The sequence below is a fragment of the Musa acuminata genome, chromosome BXJ1-11 (assembly GCF_036884655.1).
Source record: "Musa acuminata AAA Group cultivar baxijiao chromosome BXJ1-11, Cavendish_Baxijiao_AAA, whole genome shotgun sequence".
In the NCBI taxonomy this organism is placed as follows: Eukaryota; Viridiplantae; Streptophyta; class Magnoliopsida; order Zingiberales; family Musaceae; genus Musa; species Musa acuminata.
Window position 1 is genome coordinate 4754235 of NC_088337.1, and position 17456 is coordinate 4771690.

The window sequence follows — 17456 nt, forward strand, 5'->3', positions numbered from 1 at the left end:
TCTAATATTTAAATTAATAGTGTATTGGACCGATTCAATCATATTGTCAGGATAGACCAAAAAAGAATATATCTGAAGATAAAAAGTGACTTGTGCTGTTTTGTGTCTCCTCAGTTGATGTGAAATTAAATATATTTATTACATGTAGTATATGTTTAAATGTTATTCAGAAGTTTCGAATAACTCATGCAACAAATACGCTATCAAACCCTTTCAGGTAACTTTGAGTGTGATGGTCTGACTTAATCAAATATAAACGAACTAAAAATTCGATCCAACCCAATTAGATTTGGAAAAAAAAACCTTTTTTTATAATAAAAGCATTTTGATCAATTTATAAATATAAAACATTTTTCTGCATTATAGAAAAACTTAAAAAAATGAGGCTTTTCTCGAATAATAAGTCAATAATCTCTCTCTCTCTCTCTCTCTCTCTCTATATATATATATATATATATATATATATATATATATATATAAATAATATTTATTATTTAAGGGTGAAATATGGCGGTTTACAAACGTATCCATAACGGGTTATTTCTTCGTCTGATATATTAAACAAAGATAAAAAGCAAACGGATCATGAGTTCGGTTGGGCGTCTTCGGTCGATCCGATTCCAGTCCGTCACGTCGTCGTTTGTTCTTCACCCATCCCCTCTCTCCTTTGCTACGAATCCTTCTCCTATTCCATCTTCACTTATCCTTCCTTATATTTTGGCTACTGCCTCCTTCCATGTCTTCCAAAGCCGAAAGCCACGAGCATTCGGAACCCTAATCTGGTCCCGCGACAGCAATTCGGGCTTCTCTTATGGAGAGCGACCACAAGCTTTGCGGCTTCCTCCAGGTCGTGCTCTCCGTGCCCTCGCCCACCCAAATCCTAACCCCCGGCGCCTCCTGCTCCCTTTTCTCCGACGGACCTAATGTCGGTTTCCGCTCCGACGAAGGCGTCCTCCTGCTGCCTTTGCCCGACCGCACCGCCTCGCCTCCGCCCGCAGCTGCTGACGCCGCCGCCGCGACGGCGACTCCGCGGAGGACCATGGCCGCATTTGGGAATGCCGCCGTGACGTTGCCCTCGTCGGCGTCGAAGAGGAGGAGGCGGAGGGTGGCCGGGCTGGTCAACGGGAGCATGAGCGTAGTCCACCAGTTGCAGGCGCTCACGGCCTACAAGTGCGTGAAGATTGATGCCAGAGTCGTGAGGATTTCTGCTCGAGGGGACGGCGAGGTGAGGGCGGTGGTGTTGATTGACTTGTATTTGCCCATTGCTGTGTGGTCCGGTTGGCAATTCCCCAGGTCCGGGGCGTTGGCTGCATCTCTCTTCAAGCATGCAAGGTATGGACCTCCTTTCCTCTAAATCGCTTGAAAGTCGTCCAATTTTAGATATCGTAATCTCAAGTGAACTTGTTCATAGGTCCAGGTGCTGTGCCCCGATACAATAACATGATCATACCGTGTGTAAGCTCATAAGAAACCACATTCACAGAGCAGGAACTTATATCTTTCAAGTGTTTATTCATAACAACGAGATGGCTTAATTGCTCAGTTCTTAAAACACTTTTGGTTACCATCAAGAATGATGACCTGCTTGCTTTCTTTAATTTTCATTCAAGGGGATCTTTCCCCATTATCTGGGCAAAACTTGGTGTTCATTACAAGAAAGTCAACATATAAAAGGTTGTAGACGTTATACCTATTGCCTTATCCAATTTCCTTCATAAATCACTTGATAAAATCTTTGCGGATGAAATTAAGCTAAAAATTGATCCTCTTAGTTCCAACAACAATTTGCTTTTGTCCCTGATAGCAGTAGGAATATTCATGATAATATCCTTATCACCAATGAGGTTGTTTATTCAAGGCTCAACTTTAAATATCTCCTCTTATTCTCATCAAGGTGAAGTCTTTTTGACATTTACTTGGTCTGACATCTTTCAAACCCTGAGTAAAATGTATTTATCTTCTGTTTTTGTTCAGTGGATTATGACTTTTGTTTCATCCTCTAGATTTGTTTGCCTCATTAATGGTAACTCTTCTAATTGGTTCCAGAGTCATAGGAAAATTAGGCAAGGAAACCTCTTCTCTCCTTATCTCTTTATCCTAATTCACCATGTCTTATCCAATATTCTCACTAATTTTGTTAGGCACAAGAAAATCATTCCCGTTAATCTCAAAGGAATCAAAATCTCATTACTTATGTATGGTGATCATCTTCTTATTACAATTAGCGGTAATTCCAAATCTTGCCTTAATCTTTGTTAGAGCTCTTTATATGTTTTTAGTCCTCACTAATCTAAGGATTAACAGAAGTAAGCCTGAATATTTCATCCCCAAGTCAAATGATCCTAATGTTAAATTATGATATCTTTGGTTTCAATTAGGGCAAATGGCCCATGAAATATCATGACCTTTTTGTCTCTTTTGACTGATTAGCTGAAAAAGACTAAAGTTTGATGACGGACAAAGCGGTAACAATGGTGGATGTCTAGGAGATGGTTCAAGGTTTGATGAGGGCCTTGTAACTAGCGAGGTATGGTACATCCTATATTATGGCGTGCCCTATTTTGTTGTGTGGGACTAAATATATACAAAATCAGGGCTTTGACATACTCCTTTAAAGGCCACAGGAATTGTTATCCTTACTAATAAGGATTCTTTTAGTGTTCCCTGAGTTTGGGGCAAGGTATATATTGCTATCTTTGGTATATGTTATTTGTAATGTGTTTAGTTAAGATTTAGTTACTAAGTATTTATTATCCATGTCTAGCATGTGCTTTTTAGATAGTATATGTGACGAAAGAGTTTTATTCTTTATATAAGATCAAAGAATAGAAATGAGAATGAATAGCTACAAATAGCAATTTTGTATCAACCAATAAAATCAAAATTGCATGTGTGCCATCCTTGGGGAGTTTAGCCAATGTTATTAAGAGGCCTTCGATGCTTGTCCAGGCACTTGGGTGAGATGAGGCTAGAGCACCTCAAATAAATTTGACGAGGCACTTAGGCTTGGGTGCTGCTTATGCGAACTCCTGGTCCTGGGCATTGGTCTGCCTAAGCGTTCGTTAGGTTAGCTTAAATGCATTGAGTTTGGTTCTGTTAGCTATAACAGACCCAAGTGCGAACTAACAAACCCGATTCGCTCTCCCAATTCAAGTCCAACTCTAATTTGACTAAGCTAGATATGGGCCAGTCAAATAAAATATCTAAACATCCTTAACCCCACCACTAACCCTTCCCCATGATTTGAGTCCCAATCTGATCTGATTGAGCTAATTGATCTAGCTCAGTCAACCAAGATATCTTAACCAAGGTTTGCAATTTCGGTCCGTACCGGTATATTGACCAATAGTCGGTACGGTACGTACCGAGGCATACTGATGGTATGCCCAAAAAAATAAGCTCCAAAAATACCTGAAAATTAGAAAAAATTAGTTTAGGATTTTGAAGTTGGAAATAAATATAAATTTAGTATAATTTTAGTGAAAATAATCAAAATTAAGAAAGAATAGTGACATATATCTTTTTTGAGCTTTGGGGAGTAATTTTGTTATACGTTTTGAATCATCATTTCATTAATATTGAATTATCTACAAAGAAATGATTTGAATTGTTAGATGTGAGTGAGAATAAGCTTGAGAGAGTTGAAGAGATTGAGAGATTGATATGAGTTGAAAGAGGGAGGAGGAAAGGGGAAAGGGTTTAAAAACCCTTTCCTATGAAATATGGCGATCTTAGTCATTAATCGATAATGGTCGAAATCCGACCGTTATCGACAGGTACACACCCCATATCACTCGATATGGGATTAGGTTATGGTATCGCCCTCAAGGCGGTAATGGTCAGATTTCGACCGTTACCATCCAGTACAAACCTCGCATTGCCCGATACGTGGTTAGGTTATGGTATTGCTCAGTAAAGGGTAGTCCACGTATTGGTCCCTTGTCGGATTGATACGTGTCGCCCATACCGGGCGATATGGGTTGGTACTGCGCACCATGATCTTAACAATCTAGTTCACGCCCTGGTTGATAGGGGTACATGTAAGTGTAAAAGTCAGTGAGCTCATTTAAAATAACTGTAAACTATATTATTTGAAGATAAAAATATCTAAATTGACAACTCTTGGAAATTAGGTGTAAAATGAGATTCAACAGATTTTTTTTGAAGCTTAAAATGATATTTTTATTAATTTGAGTCCACTAAAATTAAAATTGTGATAAATTATTTTTTTTATCAAGTAGCCACTCATTTCATGAATAACTTCATGAATTGGAAGCTTAAAATTTCTTTTATATGAAATTGTAGAGTGAATTTTGGCCCAAAAAAGAGGTTTTTGTTATTATAGGTAAAGTAATTTTGATGAAAAATATTTTAATATTTGAAGTGTTACTATAATGACATTGGGTGTAATTAATATTTAATATTTATTGATTTGTTTACAATATATTATTTTTAAAACATATATTTTTATTTTACAAACAATGATTTGATTTTACCATATTTTATTTTTTGTCATAATTTTTTTGTTTATTTTAACAGTTATTTTTTTTCTAATTATTTTATTAGTATAAATAAATTTATTAATATTATTTAATTTTGTTAGTCATTATTTATTTTTGTATCAGTTTAAATATTGGTTGGGTTAAATTGGTCCAATTAGATTAGATTGAAAAAGGAGGGAAAAGAGAAAAAGCTGACTTGATTGATTGTGTTGAAACATATGATCAATCTTAGATAATACTTACATGGATTCTGTTTAAGCCGACTGGTACTGAAAGCCTTGCTATTAGCTAGCCTTTCAAGTTTCAAGGTTTTTGTGGTGCCTACCAAAATGGTAAGGCTCCAATTAGCCCTATTTCATGTATATTTTGTCAGCAATGCAGGATGGACCTTTTTAACAAATGATTAGGGATGGCAGTGGATTGGTTTTTTTTAGTACTCGGGTCTGACCTGCTTAAATTGGTCTTGGATTTTTCTTAGGTTTATGATGTGTTCAGGTAGGGAAGTTGGTACATGAGTTAGTGTTCAGATACCTAGGTAATTAGTCAGGTTTGGATCCATTGTCAATCCTTGCGTGAGCTAGGATGGCAGTTGAGGTATTTTGGTCCATTGTCTTACCAACCCACATAAATTGGGTTCAAGTCCCCTTTAATTGGGTTTGGGATGGGGTTCGGTTAGGAAGGTAGGTACCCATGTCACGTCTGGGTTTGGTTTGGGTTGAAATCAATGATGCCAAACCTTTGCTGTCCTGATCAATGATCTTGATGACTTTTGAGGAAAGGACATGCAATTATGGTGCTTATGACCCTAGGTTCTAGTTAATAGTCAATATAAATATATGATCATGAGATCCATTAAATAGTCGTAGGCCTTTTAACTGATTCTAACTTCTTAGAAGCATTATATGCTGTTATGCTTATTCCCATTAACAATTACCATGAGAATCAGGATAGCCTGTCACGCTCTGCTGATTCCGCAATCATGTGTTTTATCCCTTTTAGTGTAACCTCCAGGATTCTTATATAGAACGAAGTCATTAACAACAGATGTATTCAATCATTTATGTTTTTAAGGAGTTATGGGTTAGGTTTAACAAACATTTAGTGCAAAAGAAACGATCATAACAAAGCTTAGTAAATATGTAAAATAGTGAAAACTTAAACAGTTTAAAATTATGGGACAGTAGCTAGAAGAGATTAGTGATTTAAGATTTATTTTGGTCAGTTAATAGAGTTCAGAGAAGGACACCAGCAAACTTGAATAGTAATTTGGCAGGATGCTGGCATTGAATAAAAGATACCATCTGATTGGCTACAGTTTGGCAGTTAAAAGATGAATCAATATGATGATCATATTTGGATTAATCTTTTTCTTCCTTGTTGAGTACTTTATCTATTTGTTTATAGGTTCCCCATTATGAGGTTAACTGTGTGACAAGATGTGGATAGCTGGTTGGAAAGTTAAACATAGAGGCACAATTGCTCTTCTCACTCTTCCAAAGATGATTTGGTGAATAAGATGAATTGGCAATATTATCCAGTAACCTGTTTCTGTTATGGAAAGCTCAATAGTTGGTTCAACGAAACCTCATGAAAAAGTTGGGAGGAATTGCCTGACTCGCTTGATAGAAGGATATGCTTTAGCAGAATCAACAAAATGAAGTTTACCTTTTGCTATTAAAAGAATTTGGCTCATGCTTTTTGAGATCTGTATATCTCCTCTTGGAGTTGGCATAGTTAATATCAGTTATAACTAGTGAAAGTTTATGGCTTTTTTTCTAGGGAAAGATATCATTTGCATCACGTGATTGATATGGTTTTGATAATTTTATATAAGTAATGTATATACATGCTTACATTTATATTTCTTTGCATCATTGTAAAAACTCACTTAGATTGTTGTCCTCCACCACACTGAGTAAACTCTGTTGGTCATCAAATGTTTGATCCGAATTTTATGTTAGCAACAAATTTGCTTGCATAGGTCCCATGTGTTCCCTGATCAGTATATTGTTCTTATTGCTGTTTGTTTATCTAGTGAATTAATTAATTTGGATCAGATTTATGTCCATCCATGCGAAACCATGAATGGTTAATTAACTATTTGCTAAAAGTAATTACCAATGTCTGTCTACAGTTGTAATTGGGAAGTCAGAATTTCTTTACTCACCTTTGATTGGAAAGCCAAGGATTATTGCAAGTTGGATGATGAATCCATTTGGAACTATTCTGATTGTCATGTCTTGGGCTGCAAGATGCGCTGTACTTTATCTGGTTCCGACAATAAGAATCTATTTGATCTTCATGAAATGTTCAAGAGCTTACCTAGCATTGGGAAGGAAAAGAAGATTTACTCTACTAGAATAAGACCTGATGGCGAATTTGTAAGTCCTGGTATCTGGGATATTTCGGATGATGTTTTGACAAATGTGTTGAATCAACTTGGCCCCAAGGACCTTGTAAATGTTGCAGCCACTTGTCATCATCTAAGATCCTTGGCTAGCCCTATCATGCCATGTACGAAGCTAAAGCTTTTTCCTCACCAGGAAGCAGCAGTTGAGTGGATGCTAAAACGTGAGCACCATACTGCTGTTCTGGCACATCCTCTATACAGAGATTTTTCAACAGTGGATGGATTTTCACTTTACATGAATTCTGTTTCTGGTGAACTATCTACTGAAATGGCTCCGACTGTATGTGATTTCCATGGAGGAATGTTTTGTGATGAACCAGGATTAGGGAAGACTGTAACTGCACTATCTCTTATCCTGAAAACTCATGGAACTGTTGCTGACCCTCCTCATAATGCAGATGTAGTTTGGTGCATGCATAATATGGACCAAAGATGTGGTTATTATGAACTTGTTGCTGATAATTTAAATTCAGTTAACTTTATGTCAGCAAGAAAAAGATCTATAGCACAAAATTTAGGAAGGGGTGAGACGCAATTTAATCAGCCCCTACTGAGACCTAGTTCAGTTGAAAACTCAAATTCCTTCCCATATGATAGATGCAGATCAATAGATTCTAAGTTTACAGCAGAATTGATAGATTCTTCTAGTTGGAAGTCGGATATTTTAACTTGCACAAAATCAAGTCCAATGCCTGTAACATGCATTGTTAGAAGTACTAGAAGCTTGAGTCGAGTTAAGAGAAATCTTCTAAACAAATATGGAAAGGGTATTATATCTGATAACAACATAAAGACTGCAGGAAAAGTTGTTGGCTGCACAAACATATCGACTGCTGCAAAAGGAGAACATTTGATGAATCAGGAACATGTTTTTCCTGCTGTTAGCAACAACTACAAGAAGCTAAAAAAAGAGACTGTTGGTTCTGATTCTAGTGAGACATGGGTTCAGTGTGATGCTTGTAGAAAATGGCGAAGGCTATCCGAGAGAAGTACACTTGACACTGCAGCAGCATGGTTTTGCAGTATGAACAATGATCCAATACATCAGAACTGTGGTGCTCCAGAAGAGTCTTGGGACTCTAAGACAAGAATTACATATTTGCCTGGATTTTATACAAAAGGAACTGCAGAAGGGAAAGAGCAAAACATCTCATTTTTCACAAGTGTATTAAAGGATAATTTCTCACTGATCAATCATGAAACAAATAAGGCTTTAAATTGGTTGGCCAATCTTTCACACAGCAAGTTCCAAGAGATGGAAAAAAATGGTTTGACACGGCCAGTTCTAAATGCACAGTGGGAAGTATATACAAGAGAGGCTCAGGGGTACCATAAAATATTTCAAGCATTTGGGCTTGTAAGAAAGCTTGAGCATGGTACAATAAAATGGTATTACCCATCTTCACTTGATAATTTGGCATTTGACTCCGCAGCACTCAGGATTGCTTTGACCAAACCATTGGACTCAATTAGGTTGTATTTGTCTAGAGCCACCCTGATTGTTGTCCCAGCAAATTTGATTGACCACTGGATAACCCAAATTCAGAAGCATGTTAGTCCTGGTCACCTACGTGTTTATGTGTGGGCTGATAACAGAAAGCCTTCTGCTCATAATCTTGCATGGGATTATGACATTGTCTTAACCACCTTCAACAAGTTAAGTGCAGAGTGGGGCCCTCGCAAGAGGAGCATCTTAATGCAAGTACACTGGCTTAGGATAATGCTGGACGAAGGACATACGCTTGGCTCAAGTCTCAACTTGACAAACAAATTACAGTTGGCTGTCTCTTTGACTGCAGCAAGTCGATGGATTCTTACTGGTACACCAACTCCAAATACTCCAAATAGTCAAGTAGCTCATCTTCAACCTATGCTCAAATTTCTTCATGATGAAGCTTATGGTCAAAATCAGGAATCCTGGGAAGCAGGTATACTTAGACCTTTTGAAGCACAACTGGAGGAGGGAAGGTTACGCCTTTTTCATTTACTTAAGCGGATTATGATTAGTGCAAGGAAAATAGATCTCAAAAGCATACCTCCTTGCATAAAAAAGATTACCTTTTTACATTTTACTGAAGAGCACGCAACAAGTTACAATGAATTGGTTCTTACTGTCCGACGAAATATATTAATGGCTGACTGGAATGATCCTTCTCATGTTGAGTCACTTCTGAACCCAAAACAATGGAAGTTCCGCAGTAGCACTATTAGGAATGTCAGACTATCTTGTTGTGTAGCTGGACATATCAAGGTAACAGATGCTGGTCAGGATATACAAGAAACAATGGATATACTAGTGCAACATGGTCTTGATCCTCTTTCAGAAGAGTATGGGTTCATTAAGAATTCTCTTTTGAATGGTTGTAGCTGTTTCAGGTAATTGATGCATATAAATTTTTAACTGATGATATTTTCTGATAATAATCATTTTGTTGATACTACATTTAGGTGCGAAAATTGGTGCCGTTTACCTGTTATTACACCATGTCGGCATATGTTGTGCCTTGATTGTGTTGCTCTGGACAGTGAAAGATGCACTCTACCTGGCTGTGGATATCATTATGAGATGCAATCTCCAGAAACAATAGCTCGGCCAGAAAATCCAAATCCAAAGTGGCCTGTTCCCAAGGATCTTATTGAGCTACAGCCATCATATAAACAGGCATGCCATTATTTTTAACTAACATCAAATGATCTATTTCAACTACTGCTCTTGAATTACTTGTGCTCTTTTACAGGATGACTGGGATCCTGACTGGCAGTCAACATCTAGCAGCAAAGTTGCATACTTAGTAGAGCGATTGAAGGTTTTACAAGAAACAAACAGAAAATTTGGTGAATCTGTAGATGGAATAGATAAAACCAAGGAGCTTCTTTATTCTTCGAAGGTCAACTGTAGTTTTTTTGCGCATCGGAAAGCTTGGTCCACACAGAATAGTGAGGCTTGTAAGGTGCTGCCTGAGAAAGTAATTGTTTTTTCTCAGTTTCTTGAGCATATACATGTTGTTGAACAGCAGGTAAACATTAAACATGTCTTCGAGAGTTTATTCATCATCTGAGTAACCTATAGTGAATGGGTCGATATTTGGTTCTTTGTTTCAGTTGACAGTTGCTGGCATCATCTTTGCTAAAATGTATAGTCCAATGCATTCCAGCAACAAGGTATGAAGTCATTACCCAATTATAAAATTATTCGTCCCACATGTTGGGATCTTACTTAATTGTCTTGTTCAGATGAAATCATTGATGACCTTCCAACTAGACCCAAATTGCATGGTTTTGCTAATGGATGGAAGTGCAGCCTTGGGCCTAGATCTGAGCTTTGTTACACATGTTTTTTTGATGGAACCAATCTGGGATAGAAGGTAATTCTCTTGTTTACCTGTATACAGTAAGTAAATGCATGTATGCAAGAGGTACCACCACTTGCATTAGTAAATTCCTTTTTTAGTGTTAATTAATGCTCTGTTGTAGCTATTCAGGAAGTAAGGACATTAACTTGTCTTAATCAGGCAATAGTTATCTTCAATTTTGTTTCTTCCATTAATTGCTTACTGTTTGTTATGTGCTTTTCCTCTTTACAGTTTTTTTTCTGTTTTTATTTATCAGCAGATGGATAGGCATCTCATTTTAACCTGTACTATGAATTTGTTATATGTAATCAGCATGGAAGAACAAGTGATTAGTCGTGCTCATCGCATGGGTGCTACACGTCCGATTAATGTAGAAACACTGGCAATGTATGGTACCATTGAAGAGCAAATGTTGAAATTTTTACAGGTAAATATTTCCTGACGTTGCGTGCTCTCCTGTAGGTAGCTTGTTTGATCCATTGGTGAGCATTTTTAATGTGTTAGAGGCAATTATCCGTTCTAATTCATACTATAACAACAAAGTCCTAATCCATGTAAATTTCAGTTCTAAGGTCAAGCACTTTTCATTTGAGGATTGAAGTACAAGTGATTTGACAAATATAAAACAAATCAGCGATCGGAAGTCAACCTGGTGGTTTATCTTGTTTTATTGCTCAATTTTTGAAATGTTGAGGAGAAAAATAGTCAGTTTCTAGTGACTAGTGAGTACTTTTATAGTTCTAGCTACTCTAGTTATGATCTACAAGAGATTTTTTAATGAATAAATCTATCCTGCTGTAATCAATTCCCTGAACAATAACAAGGCCTCCGGTTGTTGCTTCTCTTGTTCTGTTACATGAAGATCTCTTTGATCTAATCTTCCATGAATATTTAACCTGTTGCTAGAATTTGTTTCATATCTTCTTTGGAAGTCCTTGGTGGAATTTCTTCAGATTCTCTTTCTAGGGCTACTCATGGGAGGTTTTGGGTGGTTGTGCAAGCAACTGAAGCAAGTAAAGAATGGTTTCCACTTTCCACCAGTCTCCAGGCTTCATTAGTAAAATAATTTTAGACAATACGTTAGTTGAATGCTTTGCCATATTCAAATTTGGCAACACAATGGAATTGGGATAAAGTGCTAATTTTGCCTCTTTTATATATCTCTCTTGTTGTGTTATTCTTCTTTGAATGAGAAAGGGGGAGAGGGTGTGAAAAGAGGAGTGATCAGACTTTCGAGGAGATGGGATTGATTCTCAGGGTTCTACTGTGACCAGTTTTGCTTGAAATATATAGGGTTTTAAATCAGTTCCAATGCAAGTTTGGTAAAATTATGAAAAAATGGGCGAGATATAATCAGTTCACTTCATACAACCTGAGATTGGGTAGTCCACATTTCAATCCATGGTTAATTTGGCATGTACTGGTTGATATGGTATGTGGTCTGCTGTGATACTTTTTGGCTCTGGTTTGAACCTTTACTTCCTGCAAGGTTCCATTCTTGTTGTTTTCTTGCTTAATCATCATTTGAGGTCGACATTTGTTTTGGAAGCAATTTGCATTTTTGCCTTATTTTCTATAATTAAATCTTTTTTGGAATTATGAAATTGTTTGCTAATCCTTCTTGGACCCTTTGAACCTAGGGCTTAGTTATAGTTGTATCTGCAAGATTCTAGCACTGGAACATTTAGTAAGTGCAATATTAACTGCAAGTTTAATGTACCACTAACTGCATCTGTCCTTTCAGGATGTCAATGCTTGTAGAGAAACATTCAAGCAAGAAGTTGATAAAGATGAATATGAAGGGACACGAGCTCATCGCACACTACATAATTTTGCTGAAAGCAATTATTTGGCTCGATTGAGCTTTGTGCGCACAAATGTGAAAGCATAACAGGTATTGGACCTGTCACTATCTATCTAATTATCTGTTAGTTGATATTTACAAACTAGTTAGAATAAACATGAATTGTATTCAGTCTTTTTGTTTATTATCTTCACTTTACTATCATAGATTCTAGACAGCAAAAAGCTACGTAGATGTTAAACTTTGTTACATGATCATCCAGAGTCCAAAACTTCATGGCTGCTGTTATCAGGAGAGTAGTACAAACTATAATTAGAGAGATTACATTAATGATCGCATTCTATTTAAGAATATTAGAAATTTAGAACCATTATATTTTTCTTGCAGACTCCTTCTATAGACCTTATATTTATCATGAATAATGCAGTGATTTAAAAAAAGTTAGGCGCCAAGGTCATTAAATGTCCGAGGCGCTAGGTGCCCACCAAAGTGCTTGGTCGAGCAAAGCGAGGCACTCTAAAATATCAAAATATAAAAAATATATAATATAATTGATAAATATGATTATATAAGTATTAAAAAAAGATCTAAAGTATCAAGTCACATTATCCATCTTCTAATAACAAAAATGTCGAAGGACTCAACAATAAAGCTTTATCTCAAATGTAATCATCATCATAATCAACATCGTCATTCTCAAACATATCATCAACTTTCTCTTCCGCTCGTCTAACTTCATCAAAATATGTTTTATCCTCTTCAACAATGGCAAGAGATGACTATTATATAGGTTTCTTCTCGTCCATCTTCATCTTTCTCTTCCTCTCATCCTCTTCAATAAGAGGTTCTAAATAAATAGAGATTAGCAATATTAAAATCTAAATAGGGATTATTATAAGGTAATAGTAATTAACAATATGCTATTAACGGTATTTAATCCACTGTTAATAGTAGTTAGAGGAGAGAAAATAGTCATCGACGGTGGAAAGTGGAGAAAGAGAGAACGACGGTGATGAAAGAACTTTCGATTGACGACTGTGGTGGCGAAGGAAGCTTCGGACAGTAACAGCAGAGACAAAGAAAACTTTGGACTGCAGTGGCGGTAGCGGAGGAAACTACTGACAGTAGCAGCAGCGATCGAGAAAACTTCGGACAGCGACATTACAGGCGGAGGAAGCTTTAGATGTGTCTATCGGTGGCAGCGGAAGCTACGGTCCGCTCCCTCGATGGTGGAAGGAGCTGCACATGGAAGTAGTGGCAATAGAGGGAACTACGCACGAAAGCTAGACCTTTGGACCCGTTCGTCAGCGATAGAGGTAGAGGCTGTGCGTGAAGTAGGGTTTATGGGTCGGGGTCGCGCACGCAAGGTGGGTTGCTTGTGCAGCTTTAGAAATAGTAGGTTCAATTGAACCAACTAAGTTACTGTTCAATCGAACCAAACTTGATCATCTGGCTCGGTTGCTTTGTTAAAACAAGGTGCTCGCCTGAGGCGCCCGATGCCTGCGTTCAGGTGAGTGCCCAGGCGGACTTCGCCTCGCCTTACCCAAGCGCCTAGGTGAGCGCTCGAGCACCCATTTAAACCACTAGAATAATGAAACATGGATATCTACTATTGAAGCAGTCATCCTTAAGGAACTACCGCATCTTCTTTGGCCTTGACGCCACTATCTTCAAAGAACAATTTGAAGAATAGAATCAAGGTATAATGAATGCATGAATCATCTAAAAGTTTGTAAAGGATATAGGAAGACGATTTTACTGATAGAGAACATCATGGAGGACATGATTTTAGCTAGTATTGACATTAGGAGCTTTTCTTTTTCATAGACTTCAGTAGAAATTATAAATAAGGATTTATATACTCTTTAACTGAGCTGGGAATATAACTTTTTATAGAGTCCTATGGTGGCAAAAAATCCCTGTGGCCAACCCCAAATAATTGGGATATTATGGTTTTTTGTTGTTGTTGTGAGCACCCTGCAACAAGTCTAATAGCATTTTATGGTAAGTGCTTTTAAGGATGTGCATGTTTAATATGATAACTATCATCATGGAGGATAAGACTATATGCAATGTTACTGTTAGAATAAAGCAAAAATGAAAAATCTTATACTTTCTCTCATGGCAAAAGAGTAAATATGATAGCCTGTTTTGTAACTATCATATATCATTGCCTTTTTTGTTCTAGTTAACTTATATTGCTGAGTGAAAAATCTATGGGAGTGCTTTTGTATTGTCATTTAAATGATTGCTTCCTTTTTTTTCTAATGGTTTTGTTACCACTTACCAATGATACAAAGAAGAGTACAAATGCTAGAAAGGATAGGGTGCTAAAACCAAGAAGCTTAAGAGTTACTCATCTTGTAATGTAGCTTCAAGGGATTAATATCTTGGGGAACTTAGCACCTTTTAGCCACTGGAACAAGCACTTTCTTTGTTATGCTGGCTCACATGATTGTACCATCAAAATAGGAAAGCTAAGACAATGCTGATGAAACTGAAGCACTAGGCTTCTCTTTGTAATTTGTATGGTTGATATCAAGATCGGGATCCACTTGTGATGATATGATCAAATTTATAGAAGTGCTCAGATTAGACTTACAAGATCAAGACAAGCCAAGAATAAACTTTAAAAATATAATAAAAAATATTAACAAAGGCAAAATAGGATCTGAGAACTTAAAATATGTTTTTATTCTATTATTTGATATGATATCTAAATTTTCAATAAAAAAGGAAACTACTATAAAAATTTTAAAAATCATAAATGATAACAACAAAAGATATTGGAAAGTAATTCATCAAGAAGTAACTATGATATATTTAATAGAAATAATTACACATTATAATTTGATGATATTATTGTAGTAAATATATAATAAAAATTCAAAACATTTGCTCCTACAACTTTGAAAACTGTGATGCTGAAGTGTCGGGTGATGTGAAAACAACTAGAGAAAAAAATATATTTTGAAGAGAATGCTCCTGGGATTCAAATAGTTTTTAAATGTCATGACACCTCTCCTTTTTTTTGTGGAGAACCAAGATTGATGGTCACTATTTGTCCTTTTCATCTACTTATGTTCTTTCTTTTCTGTCATATGCATATGCATGGATGATTAATGCAACAAATACAATAGTTTTAGGAAATATTATTATTTGCATTAGTAGCAACATCTTCATTTCACTCGCATAATTATAAGTTTTCTTTTTGTCTTTCAATCTGAATTTCTTCCTCTCCTTTTGCTTACGGCCTCTTTTTTTATTCATTTTTGCAGCTGTCAAATGATAATTGGCCGAAATTAGCCATCTCGGATTGAATTCCATTGGTTGTACCCATTCCAATTGATTTTATGACTGCAGGTTGAAAAGTTTTGGAAATCATAAGCCTTTGATGATACTGATACAGATGGATCATTAACAGAAGTCAAATGATATTGTGAACCGTGTTCCTTTCACATCCAACCTTTATTTTTGAGGAGGTAAGGTGGCAATATTTGACGTTATGTAAGGCAGAGCAATCTGTATATTTCTGGTATATATCTGACATGAGGTCTTCTTCTCCATCCTTGGATCTTTCTTCCATTATTTTGGTAGCAAGGTGAGGTGGCATCGAGTGTCGAGTCTATTAAATCTTGGGTGGATCTTGGACTGAATTGCTCTACATGGGGTTAACAACGGTTGGTTTGGCCATGTCAAATCGAACTGGTCTAGTAATATTGATATCCTCAGTTTTTGGAGTTTGATAGATGACCGGCTCGAGCAATTTTGTGAACATATTAGAGTCTCACTTTAGAAGGAATTCTATCTGCATAAATGGAATAATGTAGCTAAGCTATCGTAGTTTTGTTATCTGACATCCAAAATAAACGCACTATGAATACATATGTATAGGAAACCTGTGAATTACCGCCTATTGTTGTTTATCAAGGCAATTCGAACCTTTGTGGTCGGTCAACGGTTGCTGAACTCGATCGAGTCGATCACAAATCAGGTGGAGTCAATCTGTCCTATCACGATCGAAACCCATATGATCTCTCGTGAACTAGTCAGTGCCAGTCCATCCACGGCTACTGCTTATGACTTGGAAGAATCCGCAGATCGAATCAGATCAGATCAAGCTGGGCCACCATGTCACAGAAGAGTCTGTGGGTTGTTGACCCGAGTGGTTTGCATGCATCTCACGCGGGGCTGACGGTCAACGATCACGCCCAAGCCGGTCAAGATCTCATTGCTACTATGCATTGGAAATTAAGGACGCTTCACGCCATGTTGAATCGGTCCAATGTCTAATTAAATGGTACAGTTTCTTGATTGAGCCGTCGAACCGAACTACTATTCCAAATTGGCGTGTGAAAGAACTTTACATGGACCACATGAGTTTAATGTTCAGAGGTTGTGAGATGATATTTGATAGTCGTAATCAGCTTCCTTCATACTCTAATACTGAATAATAAACTCCAAAAAATGAACTGGTTGACTGACGACAATTTTTTGGTCAAGTCAAATATCGAGTCAGGTCTAACTGGATCACCTCATGCGTTCTCATTACGAAAGAAAAATTGATCACACATTGATTTGACACTCGAAAGACCTTTTTCCTATCTATCTTAAACGATAGATAATGACTCCGACAGACATCCATCCCAAATGAACGCTAAGTTCTATGACCATATGAAATCCAGTACACGACGCATCTAAATATTAATAAGATTTTGGGAGTACAGATTTATATTTATTATACAACGAAAACGAAAGCAAGAGAACATTCATTAGTTTAATATAAGGTAAAATCTAACACTTGTAGATGCACATTCATGTTTGGAATAAGACTATAATTCAACCCAAATCCATATCCTTGTCCAAAAGATTTTGAGTGACTATTTCGGAGTACATTTAAATAAAAATTGATCCAGGTGAGATATACTTGACCCACGTAATTTTATTATTATTATTATTATTATTATTAAAAGAACCTACTAAATTTGAATCAATTGAGGGACAATTATATAACCTGAATAATTAGAGGGAAGATTTAGGTGAAAGTGTTATATTTGACTGCCCAAATCACCTATAATAATAATAATAATAAATTTGACAATCATAATTAAAATTACATTGAGTACACCATCAGCTAATAATACAATTATATATACAACACCCACTTTAACTTCAAGAGACGAGACTCCCAAACCATAAATTGGTGGACACACACCACATCAGCTAAAAGAGATAGATCATTTTGTCTATCAGATCCTCACTTACATACTCCATGGCCCACACCATAGAGCTTGACCAGTCAAGCTTATATGGTAGCACAAGAAAATGAAATGGTATGTGATCCCAATATTGAAATCTGGAAGAAATCAGTCATAGAAAGACAATGG

The 17456-nt window shown here is 36.7% G+C and overlaps 1 protein-coding gene across 2 annotated transcripts; it reads left to right on the forward strand.

Annotated features, from left to right (window-relative positions):
* Positions 1-579: 579 nt before the first annotated feature.
* Positions 580-15633, forward strand: LOC103970512 (F-box protein At3g54460). Of its 2 annotated transcripts, none has more exons than XM_009384308.3 (9): positions 580-1332; positions 6637-9288; positions 9361-9574; positions 9651-9929; positions 10015-10074; positions 10147-10277; positions 10578-10692; positions 12010-12159; positions 15348-15633. In XM_009384308.3, the coding sequence occupies exons 1-8, from the start codon at positions 812-814 to the stop codon at positions 12154-12156; spliced, it is 4119 nt and encodes a 1372-aa protein (XP_009382583.2). In that variant the 5' UTR covers positions 580-811; the 3' UTR covers positions 12157-12159; positions 15348-15633. The 2 variants fall into 2 exon arrangements, with proteins under 2 accessions (XP_009382583.2, XP_009382584.2); XM_009384309.3 differs by lacking the exon at positions 580-1332 and adding an exon at positions 2429-2527.
* The last annotated feature ends 1823 nt before the right edge of the window (positions 15634-17456 follow it).

What these genes read in the sequence shown, in the direction of transcription:
- LOC103970512 (XM_009384308.3), top strand. Translation starts at nt 812, where the DNA reads ATGGAGAGCGACCACAAGCTTTGCGGCTTCCTCCAGGTCGTGCTCTCC. An exon ending in TACATGTTGTTGAACAGCAG is followed by an intron (nt 9,930 to 10,014) that starts GTAAACATTAAA and finishes TCTTTGTTTCAG; the next exon opens with TTGACAGTTGCTGGCATCAT. An exon ending in AAATGTTGAAATTTTTACAG is followed by an intron (nt 10,693 to 12,009) that starts GTAAATATTTCC and finishes CTGTCCTTTCAG; the next exon opens with GATGTCAATGCTTGTAGAGA.